At 42.5% G+C, this 18,844-nt stretch overlaps 1 protein-coding gene across 1 annotated transcript; it reads left to right on the plus strand.

The window, feature by feature from the left end:
* The first annotated feature begins 4,183 nt into the window (after positions 1-4,183).
* On the plus strand, positions 4,184-10,065 carry LOC121569169. The gene is made up of 9 exons (XM_041879866.2): positions 4,184-4,819; positions 5,005-5,102; positions 5,308-5,455; positions 5,624-5,725; positions 5,932-6,072; positions 6,403-6,489; positions 7,023-7,184; positions 9,241-9,328; positions 9,580-10,065. Exons 3-9 carry the CDS (start codon positions 5,355-5,357, stop codon positions 9,745-9,747), a joined length of 849 nt encoding a protein of 282 aa, XP_041735800.2. The 5' UTR covers positions 4,184-4,819; positions 5,005-5,102; positions 5,308-5,354; the 3' UTR covers positions 9,748-10,065.
* The last annotated feature ends 8,779 nt before the right edge of the window (positions 10,066-18,844 follow it).

Here is an 18,844-nt window from a genome sequence, read left to right on the forward strand (position 1 = left end):
ATGTTTATTTTGTTTCCATGATAGAGTGGGATTGATACTGTCATCGACATTGAGGATGTGGATGAGTGTCATAATCCTCTTGTTCCTGGTGAAATTGAGACACTTGAACGATTGTATGTCTGTAAGAGGCCCCAAGTACCTAGGAAGATAAACAAAATGGACAACCGGCTGGTTAAAGAAAAAAAGGTGTTGATTAACGTTAGATCGATAATAAGTATATTCCGCTACATAATCACAATATTTTTCAGTTTGTATTACAGTATGTTTAGGGAGTAACAGTTGACTCACTTTGAGTGGTTACATAAAACGTATTTGGAATATGTTAATCGCTTCACATATGCAGCCTTTTCATGGTTGTCTTTAGAATAATGGTTATAAAACATGTCTTATGTAAAATGAGCACAGGAATGAGGAGTATTCATGCTTACATTCAGATTTCAACAAATGGTGCCTTTACCATTCAGGCAATATATGGAATCTTATCTGATTAAACATGTTATGCTATGTACTGTATACTGCTTAGCCGATATAAAGGGAACCGGGTACATTACATTTTATCTGGTTTTATCTTCACTATTAGAAAAAAAAAGGTGCTATCTAGAACCTAAAAGGGTTCTTCGGCTGTCCCTATAGGAGAACCCTTTGAAGAACCCTTTTTGGTTCCATGTAAAACCCTTTTGGTTCCAGGTAGGACCTTTTTCACAGAGGGTTCTACATGGAACCAAAAAGGGTTCTTCTATGGGGACAGCCGAATAACCTTTTTGGAACCCTTTTTTTCTAAGAGTATACATTTTATCAGCAAAGTAACACACTTGTGGCAGGTAAGCAAAAGTAAAGAGAGATGCTCTGCGTTTGTTGTCGTTCAGGGACAGTCCTGGTTTGGATTGAATGGTTGCATGATTGATCTCCCAGACCCAATCCAGAAGTATTGGCATTGTTAAAGTAGATTTCCCATTCTCATGCCAGTCTCCTTGTCTGGCCACGGTGTACATGAGGGTGAGTCTCTTGTTGAATGTTACAGTACTGTGTGTGTAATTTTGTAAGTCTTATGGGTGGAATGGCTTGTTACATATAAAACCCCTCTTTTCATTGATGCAATACCCTTTTCAAAGACAATTTACATAATCCCGCCTGCCTTTAATGCCATGCTTGATGCACCTATAGCCAGTCAGTAATAACATGCCCCCTTACAGCCTGAGAAACTGCGAAGTGCAGGATCTGTTCTATTGCAGAGGGCAGTGCAGGGCTGTGGCAGCTTGATCTGAACCTAGCCAGGCTGATTTTCACCCATCATCCCCTCTTCAGCACAGAGCATGTGTTGGCTCAGAGACTGTATGAGCTCTATGAGCATTATGAAACCAATGAGATGAAAGGTGCAACACTATCATAAGACTTACGATCAAAATCATTTGGGCAAAGTAATGCAGTCATGCAGTTGTATATTGTTCATCTGAAATCTTTATTTTATACCTCACACTGGTAGCTAAGGGGACTGAAGAAGTCAGAAACAGCCTTGACCACCACTGATGAAACTGCTCCTGGCTCATAGTTACGGGATCTGAGACAGAAAATACGGTGAGACTGATTTCTGTTCTAAGAAATAAGATGATACAGTATAATGTACCTATATGTCTGTTAAGACATTGCTGTAATGAATTTGCTGTCACTGCAGAAAGACCCACGTAGCACTGAAGAATGTGAGGCAGGCAGACATCTCTCTGGTGAGGAACATTGTTGCTGCTTGGAAGTGCATCAAAGCCGTCAGGGCCAAGAGCGGCTATGTGAGCACCACTGTGAAACTACAGCTGCATAAGTAAGCGTCATTTGTATTGTTTTGATATAGGATAGGCCTATATATACTGTAGATGTAAATTCTGTTAATAAACGTTCATGTAAGTCATATCACATTAACAACACACATCGCTCTTCATATTACTTCACTCTCACATTGCCCTGTAAAGTCGTTGCAAAGCATAGTGTTTATCATCTTAAAATAGGCTATTAATATGGTCAGCATTTATGATATGGCAGTTCTTACCATAGACATACTAGAGAGCTCATCTCATATATTCACAATGGCTGCTTCTGTGACAGCATCAAATAAATAGATAGAGATCTCATCTTTGTATCTGTGCCAATATTACTTCTGTGACAACACGGGCAGCGCCATTAAGGCTATCTTCATTTTGAAGTAGTCCATTTTCTTCTTCTAGCATACAGCTAATATTGGTGATTTACAGCCACCTGCAGTGCTGGAGTCCTGAACCAAATCTTATGTGTCATTCATGTATTGTGGCCACAAGATGGCAGCTTTATAGCTTAAGGTAATTTACAAACCAAAGCCAACCCAATTTGAAGAATAAGACAATGCTCTGATAATTGACTGATCGCTCCCAATCCGTAGGAGTCCCCTTCCAGTTGACTACTTTAAAATGGTGGAAGCCCTCAATGGCAATGTCCATGCAAAAACTGGTTATATCCAACTAGAAATCTCTATCCATCTCTATGGGCAGCGCCATAGAGGCTATCTCCATTTTAAAGTTACATTTCTTCTTCCTTTACTTCTATGATTGTACTGACAGATCGTAAATAAACCAAAAAGGTCCATACTACCACCTAGTGTGCTGTAGTGTGTGTATAGTCTGAACAGGTATAAAGCCAAGGTTGGTTATTTACTTCCACCTGCAGTTATGGAATGTTTGCTCAGGGGTAAAATCAAAGATGGTGGATAAATGAAAATAGTTCACTCAGGCCGTTTACCATTGAAAAAACACAGTCAGTTCCGATCTACTTTACGGGGTGGGTCTCCCATAGACACCAATGCAATAGCAGCTGGGTCTGGTCTACTTAATTCATTGACTTTCATTGAACCAGAAAAAAACAGCGAGTGGGGTGTTTCGTTTCCTCTTCCATCTCTGGTATAATCCATTGGCTGACCCCTCCTGCTGACCTGGATGGAATTATGTGAACCTTCCTTAACCCATAGCAAGTCCCATCCAGTTTAACTACTTTAACATGGTGAAAGCCTTCAGGGGCACTGCCCATGATAAAAAAGGCTTTAGTCAAGTGTGCCCGTTATCCAACTATATGGTTGTCAGTGGTGTAAAATAGTTTGTTAAAAATACTTTAAAGTACTACTTAAGTAGTTTTTGGGGGTATCTGTACTTTACTTTACTGTTTATATTTTTGACAACTTATACTTTTAATTCACTACATTCCTAAAGAAAATCATGTACTTTTTACTCCATACATTTTCCCTGACACTCGAAAGTATTCATTACATTTTGAATGCTTAGCAGGACTGGAAAATTGTCCAATTCACACACTTTTTTATTTATTTATTTATTTTACCGTTAAGAACAAATTCTTATTTACTATGACGGCCTACACCGGCCAAACCCGGACGACGCTGGGCCAATTGTGCGCCGCCCTATGGGACTCCCAATCACGGCCAGTTGTGATACAGCCTGGAATCGAACCAGGGGGTCTGTAGTGACGCCTCAAGCACTGAGATGCAGTGCCACTCGCAGATGCGCCACTCGGGAGCCCACTTCTCAAGAAAAACATCCCTGGTCATCCCTACTGCCTCTGATCTGGCTGACTCACTAAACGCATATGCTTAGTTTGTAAATGATGTCTTTGTGTTGGAGTTTACCCCTTGTTATCCGTAAATAAATAAAAAACTAGAAAATTGTGCCGTCTGGTTTGCTTAATATAAAGAATTTGAAATGATTTATACTTTAGTATATTTTTGAAATGACATTTACTTTTGATACTTAAGTATATTTAAAACCAAATACTTATAGACTTTTACTCAAGTAGTATTTTACTGGGTGACTTTCACTTTTACTTGAGTCATTTTCTATTAAGGTATCTTTAATTTTACTCTAGTATGACAACTGTGTATCTTTTCCACCACTGATGGTTGTTAGCAGGAAGTATTTAGAAACCAGTGCAATTGATGTTTTTCATTGTAACTCATCTCATTCACAGAGTGAAGACAAGGAACACTGACAGCACGACAAACAGAACTGGGACAGATGAGCACATGACAGACAATCTTGACAATCTCTTAACATACATGTTATTGATACACTATAGCAGTACTGTTTGTAGTAGCATTGTTTTGGTGTAAACATCCTATTGCAGACAAGAGATGGAGACGTAACAATCAAGCATGATTACCTGTGTAGGGAGCTGAAGGAGCATGATTACCTGTGTAGGGAGCTGAAGGAGCATGATTACCTGTGTAGGGAGCTGAAGGAGCATGATTACCTGTGTAGGGAGCTGAAGGAGCATGATTACCTGTGTAGGGAGCTGAAGGAGCATGAAGAAGAGGTGATAGACATCCCTCCAGGTCCAGGACAACAGGACTCTGTCAACCAGAAGGCAGATCAGATATATCTAGTTCTTGTTCTTACTATGTGTGGGGTGGTCACTCCAACCTCTAGCTGTCCCCCGTAAGATTCTCTTCAGAAACAGAAACATTTGAGCTAGTTGAGCTAGCTAGTTTATTCACTCACTGGAAATAAAAATAAATAAAGACTACCCAGTTGAGAGTGGATATGGCACTGACTTTGATATATGATCATGTATTTTGATGTTATCGATTGTATTCAATTTGTTTTATTTATTTTACAGTGATGAAAAGGTTAGAAGATATGAACTGGCCAACCACAAAGTATCAGTGAACATATTCTATAATGGAAAGCATGTGTCTACCTCCGAGCCGTCCACGTTCGACAGTGACTTCAGAATTGATATTCAACAGATGTTCAACATGCAGATAGTACACAGCCCAGAGAACATCATGCTTGAGGTAAGTTTATTTTGCTGTAAATAATATTGTTAATTAGTTTTTTTGCTTTTGAGAGACACTATATCCTTACATTTTTCCGGTAACACTTTACGTTAAGGTACACATTATAAAGAATTTATGAAGGGCTTATAAGTAAACCTTTGAATACATTGTTCATAATTTGTTTTGTAAATTCACAATTCCAGATTTGTGAGACGGTGAAACACGACAGCACTGTTGTGGCCAAAGTGTACATGCCCATACCAGACAGGAACATGCGCTCTATCAACGCTACAATGGAGAGGTCAGAGTTCAGCAGTGACTGAGCCATCAAGGCCTACTACGCTGGTGTTGGGAGCAGTGAGCAACATTGTAGCTATGATCTGCGATTATTTGGAAGATATTTAGTGATGACCTATCTATCCTGTAACGTTTTGCTCACTGTGTGTTTTTTTGTGTGAGGTTAATGTAAACCGAGATCTTTAGTGACAAAGCAGTGGTCTTTTTAGATGTCCCCTTCAAGCTGGATGAGAAGAAGGATGCTGAAGTGTGCCTCATGACCTCTGGGAGACTGCTGTATGTCCTCTCCTGGGCTGTGGATAAGAGTGGCTTTCCTATGGCACCCACTGCCCCACCACACAGACCCAGCTTCACCAAGTGAGTCTGAATAACACCTGACTGACTTCCACAAGGTTGGCCTTCTTCACACACATGCACACACAACACTGTGTGTGAAGAAGAGAGGGGTCTGTTACCTTATGAATTGAAGGCTTTTCTTTAGGCTGACTTGCAATAGAAACCCTAACCATGTTACATTACCTGTAGACCCATGGCCAGCGGTCCCATGCGTGTAGGCTTGAATGGATCAGGGACCTTCAGTTTGACCCCAACCACCCTGTTAACACAGAACTCACAGAACTCATTAGGGTGAGTGGTAACACTGTACTCAGAACATACAGTTGTATTCTATCAAAATAAACCCAATACTGTGTTGTTGATACAAAACACTCAGTAGTTGCTATGGATTCGAATCAGGAAACCGCTAGAATGCTGAAACATGAAAGCTTGCCCCGAACACTTGGTTTGAAGTGGACATTTGAAGTGAGCATCTCATATAGTTTGACCTATAGTAGGCCTGTGAGCAGAGAGACAGAGCCACGGGTCACTTCCGCCTGCATGCCCTGGAGGAGGAGTTTGACTTCACCACCAAGGAGCAGCTGGAGAAGTCCAGCCGCTTTGGTCTCCTGCAGCTGTGGAGCTCTCATGCTGTGGACGTAAGCCCCTCAAACCCCATCCCTTTCCACGACAGCGACATCACTGAACCCATGTTCGCTGTAATGCCCTTCTCATTATTAGCCTTGTTCCAGATTAGTTTGTGCTGTCTTGCCAATTCCTACGGCATGGTCATTGGCATGCCAATGTTTGGCTGTACAGCACAAACAGATCTGGCTTTATCATCCTCGTACTCTGCAATGTTTTGGCTTGGTTTCATAAATAGTTTCATAGATAGTTTCATACAGGTACATACTTTACTCTCTTCCTGCAATAATCTTGTGAGATAAGTTTTTAACAAAAGTGGACTTTGTTGCTTTGTTGTTACTCAGGATTACAGTGCATCCCCAAGTCTGTCCCTTCTGGATGAAGACCCTATCACAACGCAGAGAGCACGTTCTATCCACTACATCCAAAAGGTACTCTACTTCCTTCTTTTGATTCTTGAATACATCTCAAATTAGATAGCATCTCATCATGTATGTCTGTATTCACAGCGCACTCAAATGATCTGTTTGATATATGAACGTGCGGACGAATAGCAATACAGACATTTAGATTCAGATAGTCATGTGAGCTGTAATTGCTTTTTAGGTGCTGAATTTGGCAAGAAAAAAACGGTTGAACATCAAGAGGAAATACAAGTTATCTGATATCATCACAGAGTACCATGAGGCAGATACAGTGATGTGAGAGTCAAGAGACTCATATCCTCCTTAACACCTCTCCACATACAAATTGTGTTGCTATACAGCCCACACACCACATCATGTAAAAATGTAAGTGTTTTTAGCTCATGAGGCTTCTGCGAAATGGCTGACATGATGATACATATGTTTTGCTCTGACACGCATAGCCTCCTAGCCTGGAATCCAAACTAATATGCTTTGTTTCACCATTAAAACGAAGCATATCCATTTGGATAACTGGCTAACACGTTCCACCCCATCAGGGAGTTTGACTGGGACATGTTCAGACTGAAGCGACCTCTCCAGCCTCAGCGTGTGAAGAGGAAGATCATTCCTACCTGCTCCGTCTCAGAAGGGAACCTGTGGATCCATGTTGCTGTCAACAATGCCCAGGGCCTGCCTGTTCGCCGGAAGGCCTTCCTCAAGTATTGATCCTAGTTTTACCGATCCTACTACTTTTACTACTAATAATAGTACTGCTTCTATCATAACAGCTATGGCCACTGTAGTGATAGCATAAAAACCTATGCTATTACTATTCCAAATAGCTCTACTATCATCACTTTACAAGTACACCCAACCCAGTACTAGCTGAACATATTCGCTACATCTACAAAATTGTTGGCAACTTGCGTTAATGACCCTACATTGGCAGATACTTCAGCTTCTCATGCCTGCAGCCATCCTAATACAATTATTTCTGTACAATGCGTGATTTAATGGTCCTCTTATCAAATTCTAGCAAAGAAAAAACTACTTTTTACTGAATTTCCTCTGGCTACCCCACTTGATAATCATGCTCATAGAGAACAGTCAAATATAGACACTACTTTACAGTGAGGGAAAAAAGTATTTGATCCCCTGCTGATTTTGTACGTTTGCCCACTGACACAGAAATGATCAGTCTATAATTTTAAATGGTAGGTTTATTTGAACAGTGAGAGACAGAATAACAACAAAAAAATCCAGAAAAACGCATGTCAAAAATGTTATAAATTGATTTGCATTTTAATGAGGGAAATAAGTATTTGACCCCCTCTCAATCAGAAAGATTTCTGGCTCCCATGTGTTTTTTATACAGGTAATGAGCTGAGATTAGGAGCACACTCTTAAAGGGAATGCTCCTAATCTCAGCTTGTTACCTGTATAAAAGACATCTGTCCACAGAAGCAATCAATCAATCAGATTCCAAACTCTCCACCATGGCCAATACCAGAGACCTCTCCAAGGATGTCAGGGACAAGATTGTAGACCTACACAAGGCTGGAATGGGCTACAAGACCATCGCCAAGCAGCTTGGTGAGAAGGTGACAACAATTGGTGCGATTATTCGCAAATGGAAGAAACACAAAAGACCTGTCAATCTCCCTCGGCCTGGGGCTCCATGCAAGATCTCACCTCGTGGAGTTGCAATGATCATGAGAACGGTGAGGAATCAGCCCAGAACTACACGGGAGGATCTTGTCAATGATCTCAAGGCAGCTGGGACCATAGTCACCAAGAAAACAATTGGTAACACACTACGCTGTGAAGGACTGAAATCCTGCAACGCCCGCAAGGTCCCCCTGCTCAAGAAAGCACATATACAGGGCCGTCTGAAGTTTGCCAATTAACATCTGAATGATTCAGAGGAGAACTGGGTGAAAGTTTTGTGGTCAGATGAGACCAAAATCGAGCTCTTTGGCATCAACTCAACTCGCCGTGTTTGGAGGAGGAGGAATGCTGCCTATGACCCCAAGAACACCATCCCCACCGTTAAACATGGAGGTGGAAACATTATGCTTTGGGGGTGTTTTTCTGCTAAGGGGACAGGACAACTTCACCGCATCAAAGGGACGATGGACGGGGCCATGTACCGTGACATCTTGGGTGAGAACCTCCTTCCCTCAGCCAGGGCATTGAAAATGGGTCATGGATGGGTATTCCAGCATGACAATGACCCAAGGCAACAAAGTAGTGGCTCAAAAAGAAGCACATTAAAGTCCTGGAGTGGCCTAACCAGTCTCCAGACCTCAATCTGTGGAGGGAGCTGAAGGTTTGAGTTGCCAAACGTCAGCCTCGAAACCTTAATGACTTGGAGAAGATCTGCAAAGAGGAGTGGAACAAAATCCCTCCTGAGATGTGTGCAAACCTGATGTCCAACTACAAGAAACGTCTGACCTCTGTGATTGCCAACAAGGGTTTTGCCACCAAGTACTAAGTCATGTTTTGCAGAGGGGTCAAATACTTATTCCCTCATTAAAATGCAAATCAATTTATAAAATTTGATATTTTAACAATTTTTTTGTTGTTATTCTGTCTCTCACTGTTCAAATAAACCTACCATTAAAATTATAGACTGATCGTGTCTTTGTCAGTGGGCAAACGTACAAAATCAGCAGGGGATCAAAAGCTTGTTTTCCCTCACTGTATATCTCCTTGACGACACAGGTCCGTCTGTGTGGAAGCAGATCTAAGGAGTTGTGTTTTGTGTACCTTTAGGGAGATCTACACAAGAGGCTCCTGTTATGGTCTGACTAGCAGCAGCAGACACAACATGACAAGCAGCTCGGTGAAGGCTGTTCTACAGGTAAAATGGTAGAGGTAGTACATATGGTAGTACATTGTTTGTGATAAAATATTACAGACAGACGTGATCGATCAGTGTCAACAGCATATTGTATATTGAAACAGAATTCAAATTGTATGATTGACAGTCCGATACTACCATATAACAAACATTAACAGATTTTTTTCTGATACCTTTTTTGCGATATAGGCCACTGACATGACATACTGTATATGACAAATGCTTATGTATTTGTCCCATGGTTGTGCCAGGCTCAGGTTCAGCCCTTCGTTGAGGTTAGGTTTCAGGACACAACATATGAGAGCTGCGTAGAGCAGGGACCCAACCCATGCTGGAGGGAAGAGTTCACCCTGGAGATGAAGTATGACACCCGCAACTGTCCTAATTCAAGTGAATACTGTACATCCTTACACATATAACAGTACTGTGTACATGCTAATAAAATGCAGTTTTAGAAATGTAAAATGTAATGTTCTTTCAGATCCTTAGGGGGTGATTATAGCCAGGCAGTCCTTTCCAAATACAAGACAACATCATCATCAACATATTTGATTAGATTTCCTTTTAAGTCATTGAGGTACTGTAAGACTCTACCATAAAAGTACCATCACTGTTCAAAAGCCACTTCAAAACAAAGAGTGAACCGGAAATCAACCTTCTGTCCATCCATCTATATCCCTTCTTCACTCTCTTTTTCTTTCATCTTGCCTGTGTGAACCCCAGGAGACTTTGTGGAAGCTGAGTTTACTGTCGCACGCTAGTTTCTACAGACTGAAATCGCCCGATCTGGAGAAGAAAAATGGACTATGCAGAGCATTTTGGATAGATACTCCGGGCAATGCCTACTGTGATGGCATTGAAGCTGGGATTAACATTTGGAGCATCCACGGCAACTTGCGAGAACTCTTTTTCAACATTGAAAAACGTATTCAGTGAGCACAGACAGAGCATGTTGCACAGGAGGAAAGCGCAGCTGATTCAACTGGCATTTGAGAGGGATCTTACAAGCAAATTCCCTGGGGAGTGAAACGAGAGACAGCTGAGGAGGTTCAACACAGCATCAAGGTGGCTGCAACTCTTTTGAATCTGGGTAAGAACAGGCAGCCTGGCTGGGCTTGTATTATTTTGTTATTTGCTATCTTTTTGAAATGCGTGGCAAATGTCAGAAATAGGCGTAGACGTGATTTTCTTTATTGGCGTTGCCGCCAAGTCTACTGCTTGATTTCTGTGATGTGATTGGATTGGAAATGTTTGGTTTATAATATAATCGGATAGTTTTTTATGTTGTTTTATATGGTAGGTGCTTTGCATTACATTGATCAGGGTGGACAGACCTTGACCAATGGTTGAGTAACGATGTAGCTATAGTGTTGCCATAAACAACTCGTTGCTATGGAATACTAATTTCTATGTTATCATACGCAGCGTAGTACGGCACTCTTGTGGGAAGACAGCTTGGTAGCTGCTTCCAAGCTGCATTGTACCGATAAGTTGTGGTAGTGCATTGTACATTATTGTATGCTTTCCGCGATGGGAAATGCATTGTGTTGGCATGGGGAAGTGTTATTACGGAAATTAGCAACTGTTTTGCATTGCATTGATGGGTATTGTGCATGTACAGTGTGGGAAAAAAGTATTTGATCCCCTGCTGATTTTGTACATTTGCCCACTGACAAAGACATGATCAGTCTGTAATTTTAATGGTAGGTTTATTTGAACAGTGAGAGACAGAATAACAACAACGAAAATCCAGACAAACGCATGTCAAAAATGTTATAAATTGATTTGCATTTTAATGAGGGAAATAAGTATTTGACCCCTCTGCAAAACATGACTTAGTACTTGGTGGCAAAACCCAATCATAGAGGTCAGACGTTTCTTGTAGTTGGCCACCAGGTTTGCACACATCTCAGGAGGGATTTTGTTCCACTCCTCTTTGCAGATCTTCTCCAAGTCATTAAGGTTTCGAGGCTGATGTTTGGCAACTCGAACCTTCAGCTCCCTCCACAGATTTTCTATGGGATTAAGGTCTGGAGACTGGCTAGGCCACTCCAGGACCTTAATGTGCTTCTTCTTGAGCCACTCCTTTGTTGCATTGGCCGTGTGTTTTGGGTCATTGTCATGCTGGAAAACCCATCCACGACCCATTTCCAATGACCTGGCTGAGGGAAGGAGGTTCTCACCCAAGATGTCACGGTACATGGCCCCGTCCATCATCCCTTTGATGCGGTGAAGTTGTCCTGTCCCCTTAGCAGAAAAACACCCCCAAAGCATACAGTGTGGAAAAAAAGTATTTAGTCAGCCACCAATTGTGCAAGTTCTCCCACTTAAAAAGATGAGAGAGGCCTGTCATTTTCATCATAGGTACACGTCAACTATGACAGACAAATTGAGGAAAAAAAATCCAGAAAATCACATTGTAGGATTTTTAATTAATTAATTTGCACATTATGGTGGAAAATAAGTATTTGGTCACCTACAAACAAGCAAGATTTCTGGCTCTCACAGACCTGTAACTTCTTCTTTAAGAGGCTCCTCTGTCCTCCACTCGTTACCTGTATTAATGGCACCTGTTTGAACTTGTTATCAGTATAAAAGACACCTGTCCACAACCTCAAACAGTCACACTCCAAACTCCACTATTAGTCAAGACCAAAGAGCTGTCAAAGGACACCAGAAACAAAATTGTAGACCTGCACCAGTCTGGGAAGACTGAATCTGCAATAGGTAAGCAGCTTGGTTTGAAGAAATCAACTGTGGGAGCAATTATTAGGAAATGGAAGACATACAAGACCACTGATAATCTCCCTCGATCTGGGGCTCCATGCAAGATCTCACCCCGTGGGGTCAAAATGATCACAAGAACGGTGAGCAAAAATCCCAGAACCACACGGGGGGACCTAGTGATTGACCTGCAGAGAGCTGGGACCAAAGTAACAAAGCCTACCATCAGTAACACACTATGCCACCAGGGACTCAAATCCTGCAGTGCCAGACGTGTCCCCCTGCTTAAGCCAGTACATGTCCAGGCCTGTCTAAAGTTTGCTAGAGTGCATTTGGATGATCCAGAAGAGGATTGGGAGAATGTCATATGGTCAGATGAAACCAAAATATAACTTTTTGGTAAAAACTCAACTCGTTGTGTTTGGAGGACAAAGAATGCTGAGTTGCATCCAAAGAACACCATACCTACTGTGAAGCATGGGGGTGGAAACATCATGCTTTGGGGCTGTTTTTCTGTAAAGGGACCAGGACGACTGATCCGTGTAAAGGAAAGAATGAATGGGGCCATGTATCGTGAGATTTTGAGTGAAAACCTCCTTCCATCAGCAAGGGCATTGAAGATGAAACGTGGCTGGGTCTTTCAGCATGACAATGATCCCAAACACACCGCCCGGGCAACGAAGGAGTGGCTTCGTAAGAAGCATTTCAAGGTCCTGGAGTGGCCTAGCCAGTCTCCAGATCTCAACCCCATAGAAAATCTTTGGAGGGAGTTGAAAGTCTGTGTTGCCCAGCGACAGCCCCAAAACATCACTGCTCTAGAGGAGATCTGCATGGAGGAATGGGCCAAAATACCAGCAACAGTGTGTGAAAACCTTGTGAAGACTTACAGAAAACGTTTGACCTGTGTCATTGCCAACAAAGGGTATATAACAAAGTATTGAGAAACTTTTGTTATTGACCAAATACTTATTTTCCACCATAATTTGCAAATAAATTCATAAAAAATCCTACAATGTGATTTTCTGGATTTGTTTTCTCATTTTGTCTGTCATAGTTGACGTGTACCTATGATGAAAATTACAGGCCTCTCTCATCTTTTTAAGTGGGAGAACTTGCACAATTGGTGGCTGACTAAATACTTTTTTCCCCCACTGTATGTGCTTTCTTGAGCAGGGGGACCTTGTGGGCGCTGCAGGATTTCAGTCCTTCACGGCGTAGTGTGTTACCAATTGTTTTCTTGGTGACTCTGGTCCCAGCTGCCTTGAGATCATTGACAAGATCCTCCCGTGTAGTTCTGGGCTGTTCTCATGATCACTGCAACTCCACGAGGTGAGATCTTGCATGGAGCCCCAGGCCGAGGGAGATTGACAGTTATTTTGTGTTTCTTCCATTTGCGAATAATCGCACCAACTGTTGTCACCTTCTCACCAAGCTGCTTGGCGATGGTCTTGTAGCCCATTCCAGCCTTGTGTAGGTCTACAATCTTGTCCCTGACATCCTTGGAGAGCTCTTTGGTCTTGGCCATGGTGGAGAGTTTGGAATCTGATTGATTGATTGCTTCTGTGGACAGGTGTCTTTTATACAGGTAACAAACTGAGATTAGGAGCACTCCCTTTAAGAGTGTGCTCCTAATCTCAGCTCGTTACCAGTATAAAAGACACCTGGGAGCCAGAAATCTTTCTGATTGAGAGGGGGTCAAATACTTATTTCCCTCATTAAAATGCAAATCAATTTATAACATTTTTGACATGCGTTTTTCTGGAATTTATTGGTACAATGCAGCTTGGAAGCAGCTACCAAGCTGTCTTCCCACAAGAGTGCCGTACTACGCTGCGTATGATAACATAGAAATTAGTATTCCATAGCAACGAGTTGTTTATGGCAACACTATAGCTACATCGTTACTCAACCATTGGTCAAGGTCTGTCCACCCTGATCAATGTAATGCAAATAAAACAACATAAAAAACAATCCGATTATATTATAAACCAAACATTTCCAATCCAATCACATCACAGAAATCAAGCAGTAGACTTGGCGGCAACGCCAATAAAGAAAATCACGTCTACGCCTATTTCTGACATTTGCCACGCATTTCCAAAAGATAGCAAATAACAAAATAATACAAGCCCAGCCAGGCTGCCTGTTCTTACCCAGATTCAAAAGAGTTGCAGCCACCTTGATGCTGTGTTGAACCTCCTCAGCTGTCTCTCGTTTCACTCCCCAGGGAATTTGCTTGTAAGATCCCTCTCAAATGCCAGTTGAATCAGCTGCGCTTTCCTCCTGTGCAACATGCTCTGTCTGTGCTCACTGAATACGTTTTTCAATGTTGAAAAAGAGTTCCCGCAAGTTGCCGTGGATGCTCCAAATGTTAATCCCAGCTTCAATGCCATCACAGTAGGCATTGCCCGGAGTATCTATCCAAAATGCTCTGCGTAGTCCATTTTTCTTCTCCAGATCGGGCGATTTCAGTCTGTAGAAACTAGCGTGCGACAGTAAACTCAGCTTCCACAAAGTCTCCTGAGATTAAGTCCAGCAGTGGTTTCACCTTTTCCACATCCATAAATGTTTCAGTCTCTGGGTGCAAGGCACACAGGGCCTCAACAAGTTGGCTGTTTCGTTCGTTAAATCTTGTTGACATTTCTCCCAGTACAGCATCCAGAGTGCTGAAAAACAGTATTTTGCACTACCTCTCATTATCCTCTTCTTGCTGGCCCATTGTTGTTTCGACCACATATACTTTCAGACTACTACTCACTACTCTTTGCCGTTTGCTTGGAGCGGGGGTGTCCGTGTGCTTGTATTTCTCCCATAACTCATCAAACTCACGTCGCAGTTTTTACACGCAATTGTGGGCACTGCAGATGACTCGGATGCCAGTGTACAGATCAGTTGCTTCAGCCTGAAGTAACATGTTAGGTGGGGGGTCGAGTAGACTGAGGACTTTGTGGACCATGAAGGCAATGAATCTGAAGCTCGGCTCGGAAACAGCTTTCAATAGGCCCACAGTCTCAAGTCGCACCTCTGTACCGTAAGTGCGGGTACTCTCGATTTCTATTAGCAGGTGGATGATGCTGTCCATAGATTTTACAATGACACTCACCGTGGCCAGATGACCAGTCCATCGCTGCTCAAGCAGCCATTTCAGTTTCTCTTCCGTATATTGCGCAGCCACAGTTGGTTTTCCTGAGAAACTTGTAAAGGGAATTACACACATTAAAAAAGTCATCCAATGCACCCTCAGAGGATATAGCGTGCACTATGACTAAATGCAGCTGGTGGTTAAAGCAATGCACATACGGCACTTCCCGATTCAGCTTGTCCTGCACTACCTTTTGCATGCCCCCATGTTTACCAGACATCACACTGGCCCCATCATAACATTGACTAAGAATCTTGCTAAGGCCAACATTTGTTAGCTCTGACACAGGACCAAGTAAGTCAGCGATAAAGCATCACATTCTTTACTCGTTGCCATTGACAGTAGCCTCTCACAAACACGTTTGTTTTCGCCGACGTAATGGAGTACAACTGAAATGTTCTCGCACCCGGTTGGGTCTTTAGTCCCATCCACTTTAAGTGTGTACCATGAATCACCTACTCCCTTCACAATTTCCTCTGTGACTACCTTACTCATTAGCCCAATTATTTCGTTCTGGATGTCATGAGATGTGTATATGGCGTTGCGGGGAATTGTGCTTAAGGCACTAGCAAGTTCCTTGTCTTTCCTGAGCGTATAATCTAATATCGCCAGGAATAGTCCACCGCCCCCTTCCCTCTTGCATCCATCACATCCAAAGTTCCCCTGAGAGGCAGCTCGTTGACAGCAAGAAATTCCACAATGTCCACAATCGATGACAAATACATACGATTTCTTGAAATCTCCGCTCCCTGTGCATTCCTTGCTTGTCTTTCTGTCCAAAGTACCATGCATTTCAAATGTTCTTTGCTTGATGCGTGCCTCCCCAGTCCCTTGTTGCTATCAATGGCATGTCGGCAGTTATTATATCCAGTTTGGGTGAATGCCTTATTGGCATTAGCATTGGAGCCGATGTTAAATTTTCGACAAGGATAGCAGAAAGCTGCATCTGCCTTGCAGGAATATTCCAGCCACTCTCTGCCTTTGAACCACACGCTACAAAATGCCGGTTTCTCCCACAGTACAGGCGGGTTGGGTATTTCCCCAGACAAACCTGCACTGGCTCCTGATCACCGATGTCGTCAGGCACTAACGGAAGCGTCGGTGCTTGTAATATCCTGGTGGTGCTGCTGCTAGGTTTGGTCTTGGTGGCTGCAGGCCCCTCCTCGGGTTGGTTACCTCCTATGTCCCCAGGCTGCAAGATAGTTGCGCAGGTGCCTTTGCTCCTGAGCTCGGCGGCCTAGGCCTCGGTGATTAGCGTTGGCTCAGCGGATTTGGCCTCTGTGGCAGGCTTCTCCCCCTCCCCGCAACTTTGATCCGATGCTGCCATTGTGCCCAGGCGAAGCCACTTTCTAATATCCATCATGCTATCAGCTACCTACCTAACTGTTAACAATAGCGAAATTCCATCCAGCTGTGCAGTGAAACATATTTTTTTTCGTAGTACGTAATTTCGAAAGCAAATAGTTTTTTGCAACTGGTAAAATGTGTATGATGTACGTATGATGCGTGCATGCACAACAAATCGGTTGGGCATGACGGAGGGGGAAGATTGTGGGACAGAATAGGGATACAAAACTGAGGGGGCACAATATTCCAACTAAGGGGGCATTGCCCCCTTTTGCCCCCTTGTGGCGCCGGGCCTGTATTGTCATCTCTGCATATCAGCAGTCAAACTGACCATCTGTACTACACCGACCCTACTGGGATACACGTGGACAGGGGAGGACATGGTTAATGACCAGGGCATAGAGATACCCGCTAGAAAATATACCAGTTTCATTAATGTCTTCATCACTCTGGATCCAGCCATCTCTCTGAGTGACAACCAGGCAGCCAAGACAAATTATTTTTATATTAAAGGAGAAGTTAACTTTTTTTTTACCAAATCTGTATTATAGAAGTCCCAGACACTTTTTTTGCGATTTCACTTGTTTTTGAGAAACCTACCCCAACCAGCGATAGACTTCCTCATGCTCGTTCTGCAGTGTCATGGCGTGAATAAAACATGAACAAAAGCTCAAACAACACACATACGTCCTTTTAGAAACGACAAAGCTCTCAGTATATTGATGCAGGTCTTTAGATGTTGTACACATGAAATTGTTTCATTCCAAACTTTAACCGCAACGTTATATTCCATTTTGTGCGACTCGAAGGATACTTCTCCTTGTAGCCCACAATACTTTTCCGTGTGTACATGCGCTGGCTACATGGAGATGAAACACAGATGGATAGGGGAAACTGCTTGAGTCACAACAAATGTAATATAACGTTGCAGATACATTTCTGAATGTAACGTGTACAAAATCTAAAGACCTGCATCCCTATACCGAGAGCATTGCTGTTTAAAAAACACGTATTCTGATGTTTTTGGAGCTTTTGTTCATGTTTTATTCATGCCCTGGCACTGCAGAACGAGCATGAGGAAGTCTATCGCTGGTTGGGGTAAGATTCTCAAAAACGTGAAAATCACAAAACAGTAAAAACAGTGTCTGGGCACTTCTAAAAGATGCCATTTACAATCAAAATACAGACTGGTGTTTTGCGGGTACTATTTAATGAAGCTGCCAGTTGAGGACCTGTGAGGCGTCTGTTTCTCAAACTTGACACTCCAATGTATTTGTCCTCTTGCTCAGTTGTGCACCGGGGCCTCCCACTCCTCTTTCTATTCTGGTTAGAGACAGTTTGCGCTGTTCTGTGAAGGGAGTAGTACACAGCGTTGTACGAGATCTTCAGTTTCTTGGCAATTTCTCGCATGGAATAGCCTTCATTTCTCAGAACAAGAATAGACTGACGAGTTTCAGAAGAAAGTTATTTGTTTCTGGCCATTTTGAGCCTATAATCGAACCCACAATTGCCGATGCTCCAGATACTCAACAAGTCTCAAGAAGGCCAGTTTTATTGCTTCTTTAATCAGCACAACAGTTTTCAGCTGTGCTAACATAATTGCAAAAGGGTTTTCTAATGATCAATTAGCCTTTTAAAACAATAAACTTGGATTAGCAAACACAATGTGCCATTGGAACACAGGACTGATGGTTGCTGATAATTGGCCTCTGTACGCCTATGTAGATACAGTGGGGGAAAAAAGTATTTAGTCAGCCACCAATTGTGCAAGTTCGCCCGCTTAAAAAGATGAGAGAGGCCTGTAATTTTCATCATAGGTACAAATTGAGAAAAAAAATTCCAGAAAATCACATTGTAGGATTTTTAATGAATTTATTTGCAAATTATGGTGGAAAATAAGTATTTGGTCACCTACAAACAAGCAAGATTTCTGGCTCTCACAGACCTGTAACTTCTTCTTTAAGAGGCTCCTCTGTCCTCCACTCGTTACCTGTATTAATGGCACCTGTTTGAACGAGTTATCAGTATAAAAGACACCTGTCCACAACCTCAAACAGTCAAACTCCAAACTCCACTATGGCCATGACCAAAGAGCTGTCAAAGGACACCAGAAACAAAATTGTAGACCTGCACCAGTCTGGGAAGACTGAATCTGCAATAGGTAAGCAGCTTGGTTTGAAGAAATCAACTGTGGGAGCAATTCTTAGGAAATGGAAGACATACAAGACCACTGATAATCTCCCTCGATCTGGGGCTCCACGCAAGATCTCACCCTGTGGGGTCAAAATGATCACAAGAACGGT

Source organism: Coregonus clupeaformis, chromosome 1, assembly GCF_020615455.1.
Source record: "Coregonus clupeaformis isolate EN_2021a chromosome 1, ASM2061545v1, whole genome shotgun sequence".
Lineage (NCBI taxonomy): Eukaryota > Metazoa > Chordata > Actinopteri > Salmoniformes > Salmonidae > Coregonus > Coregonus clupeaformis.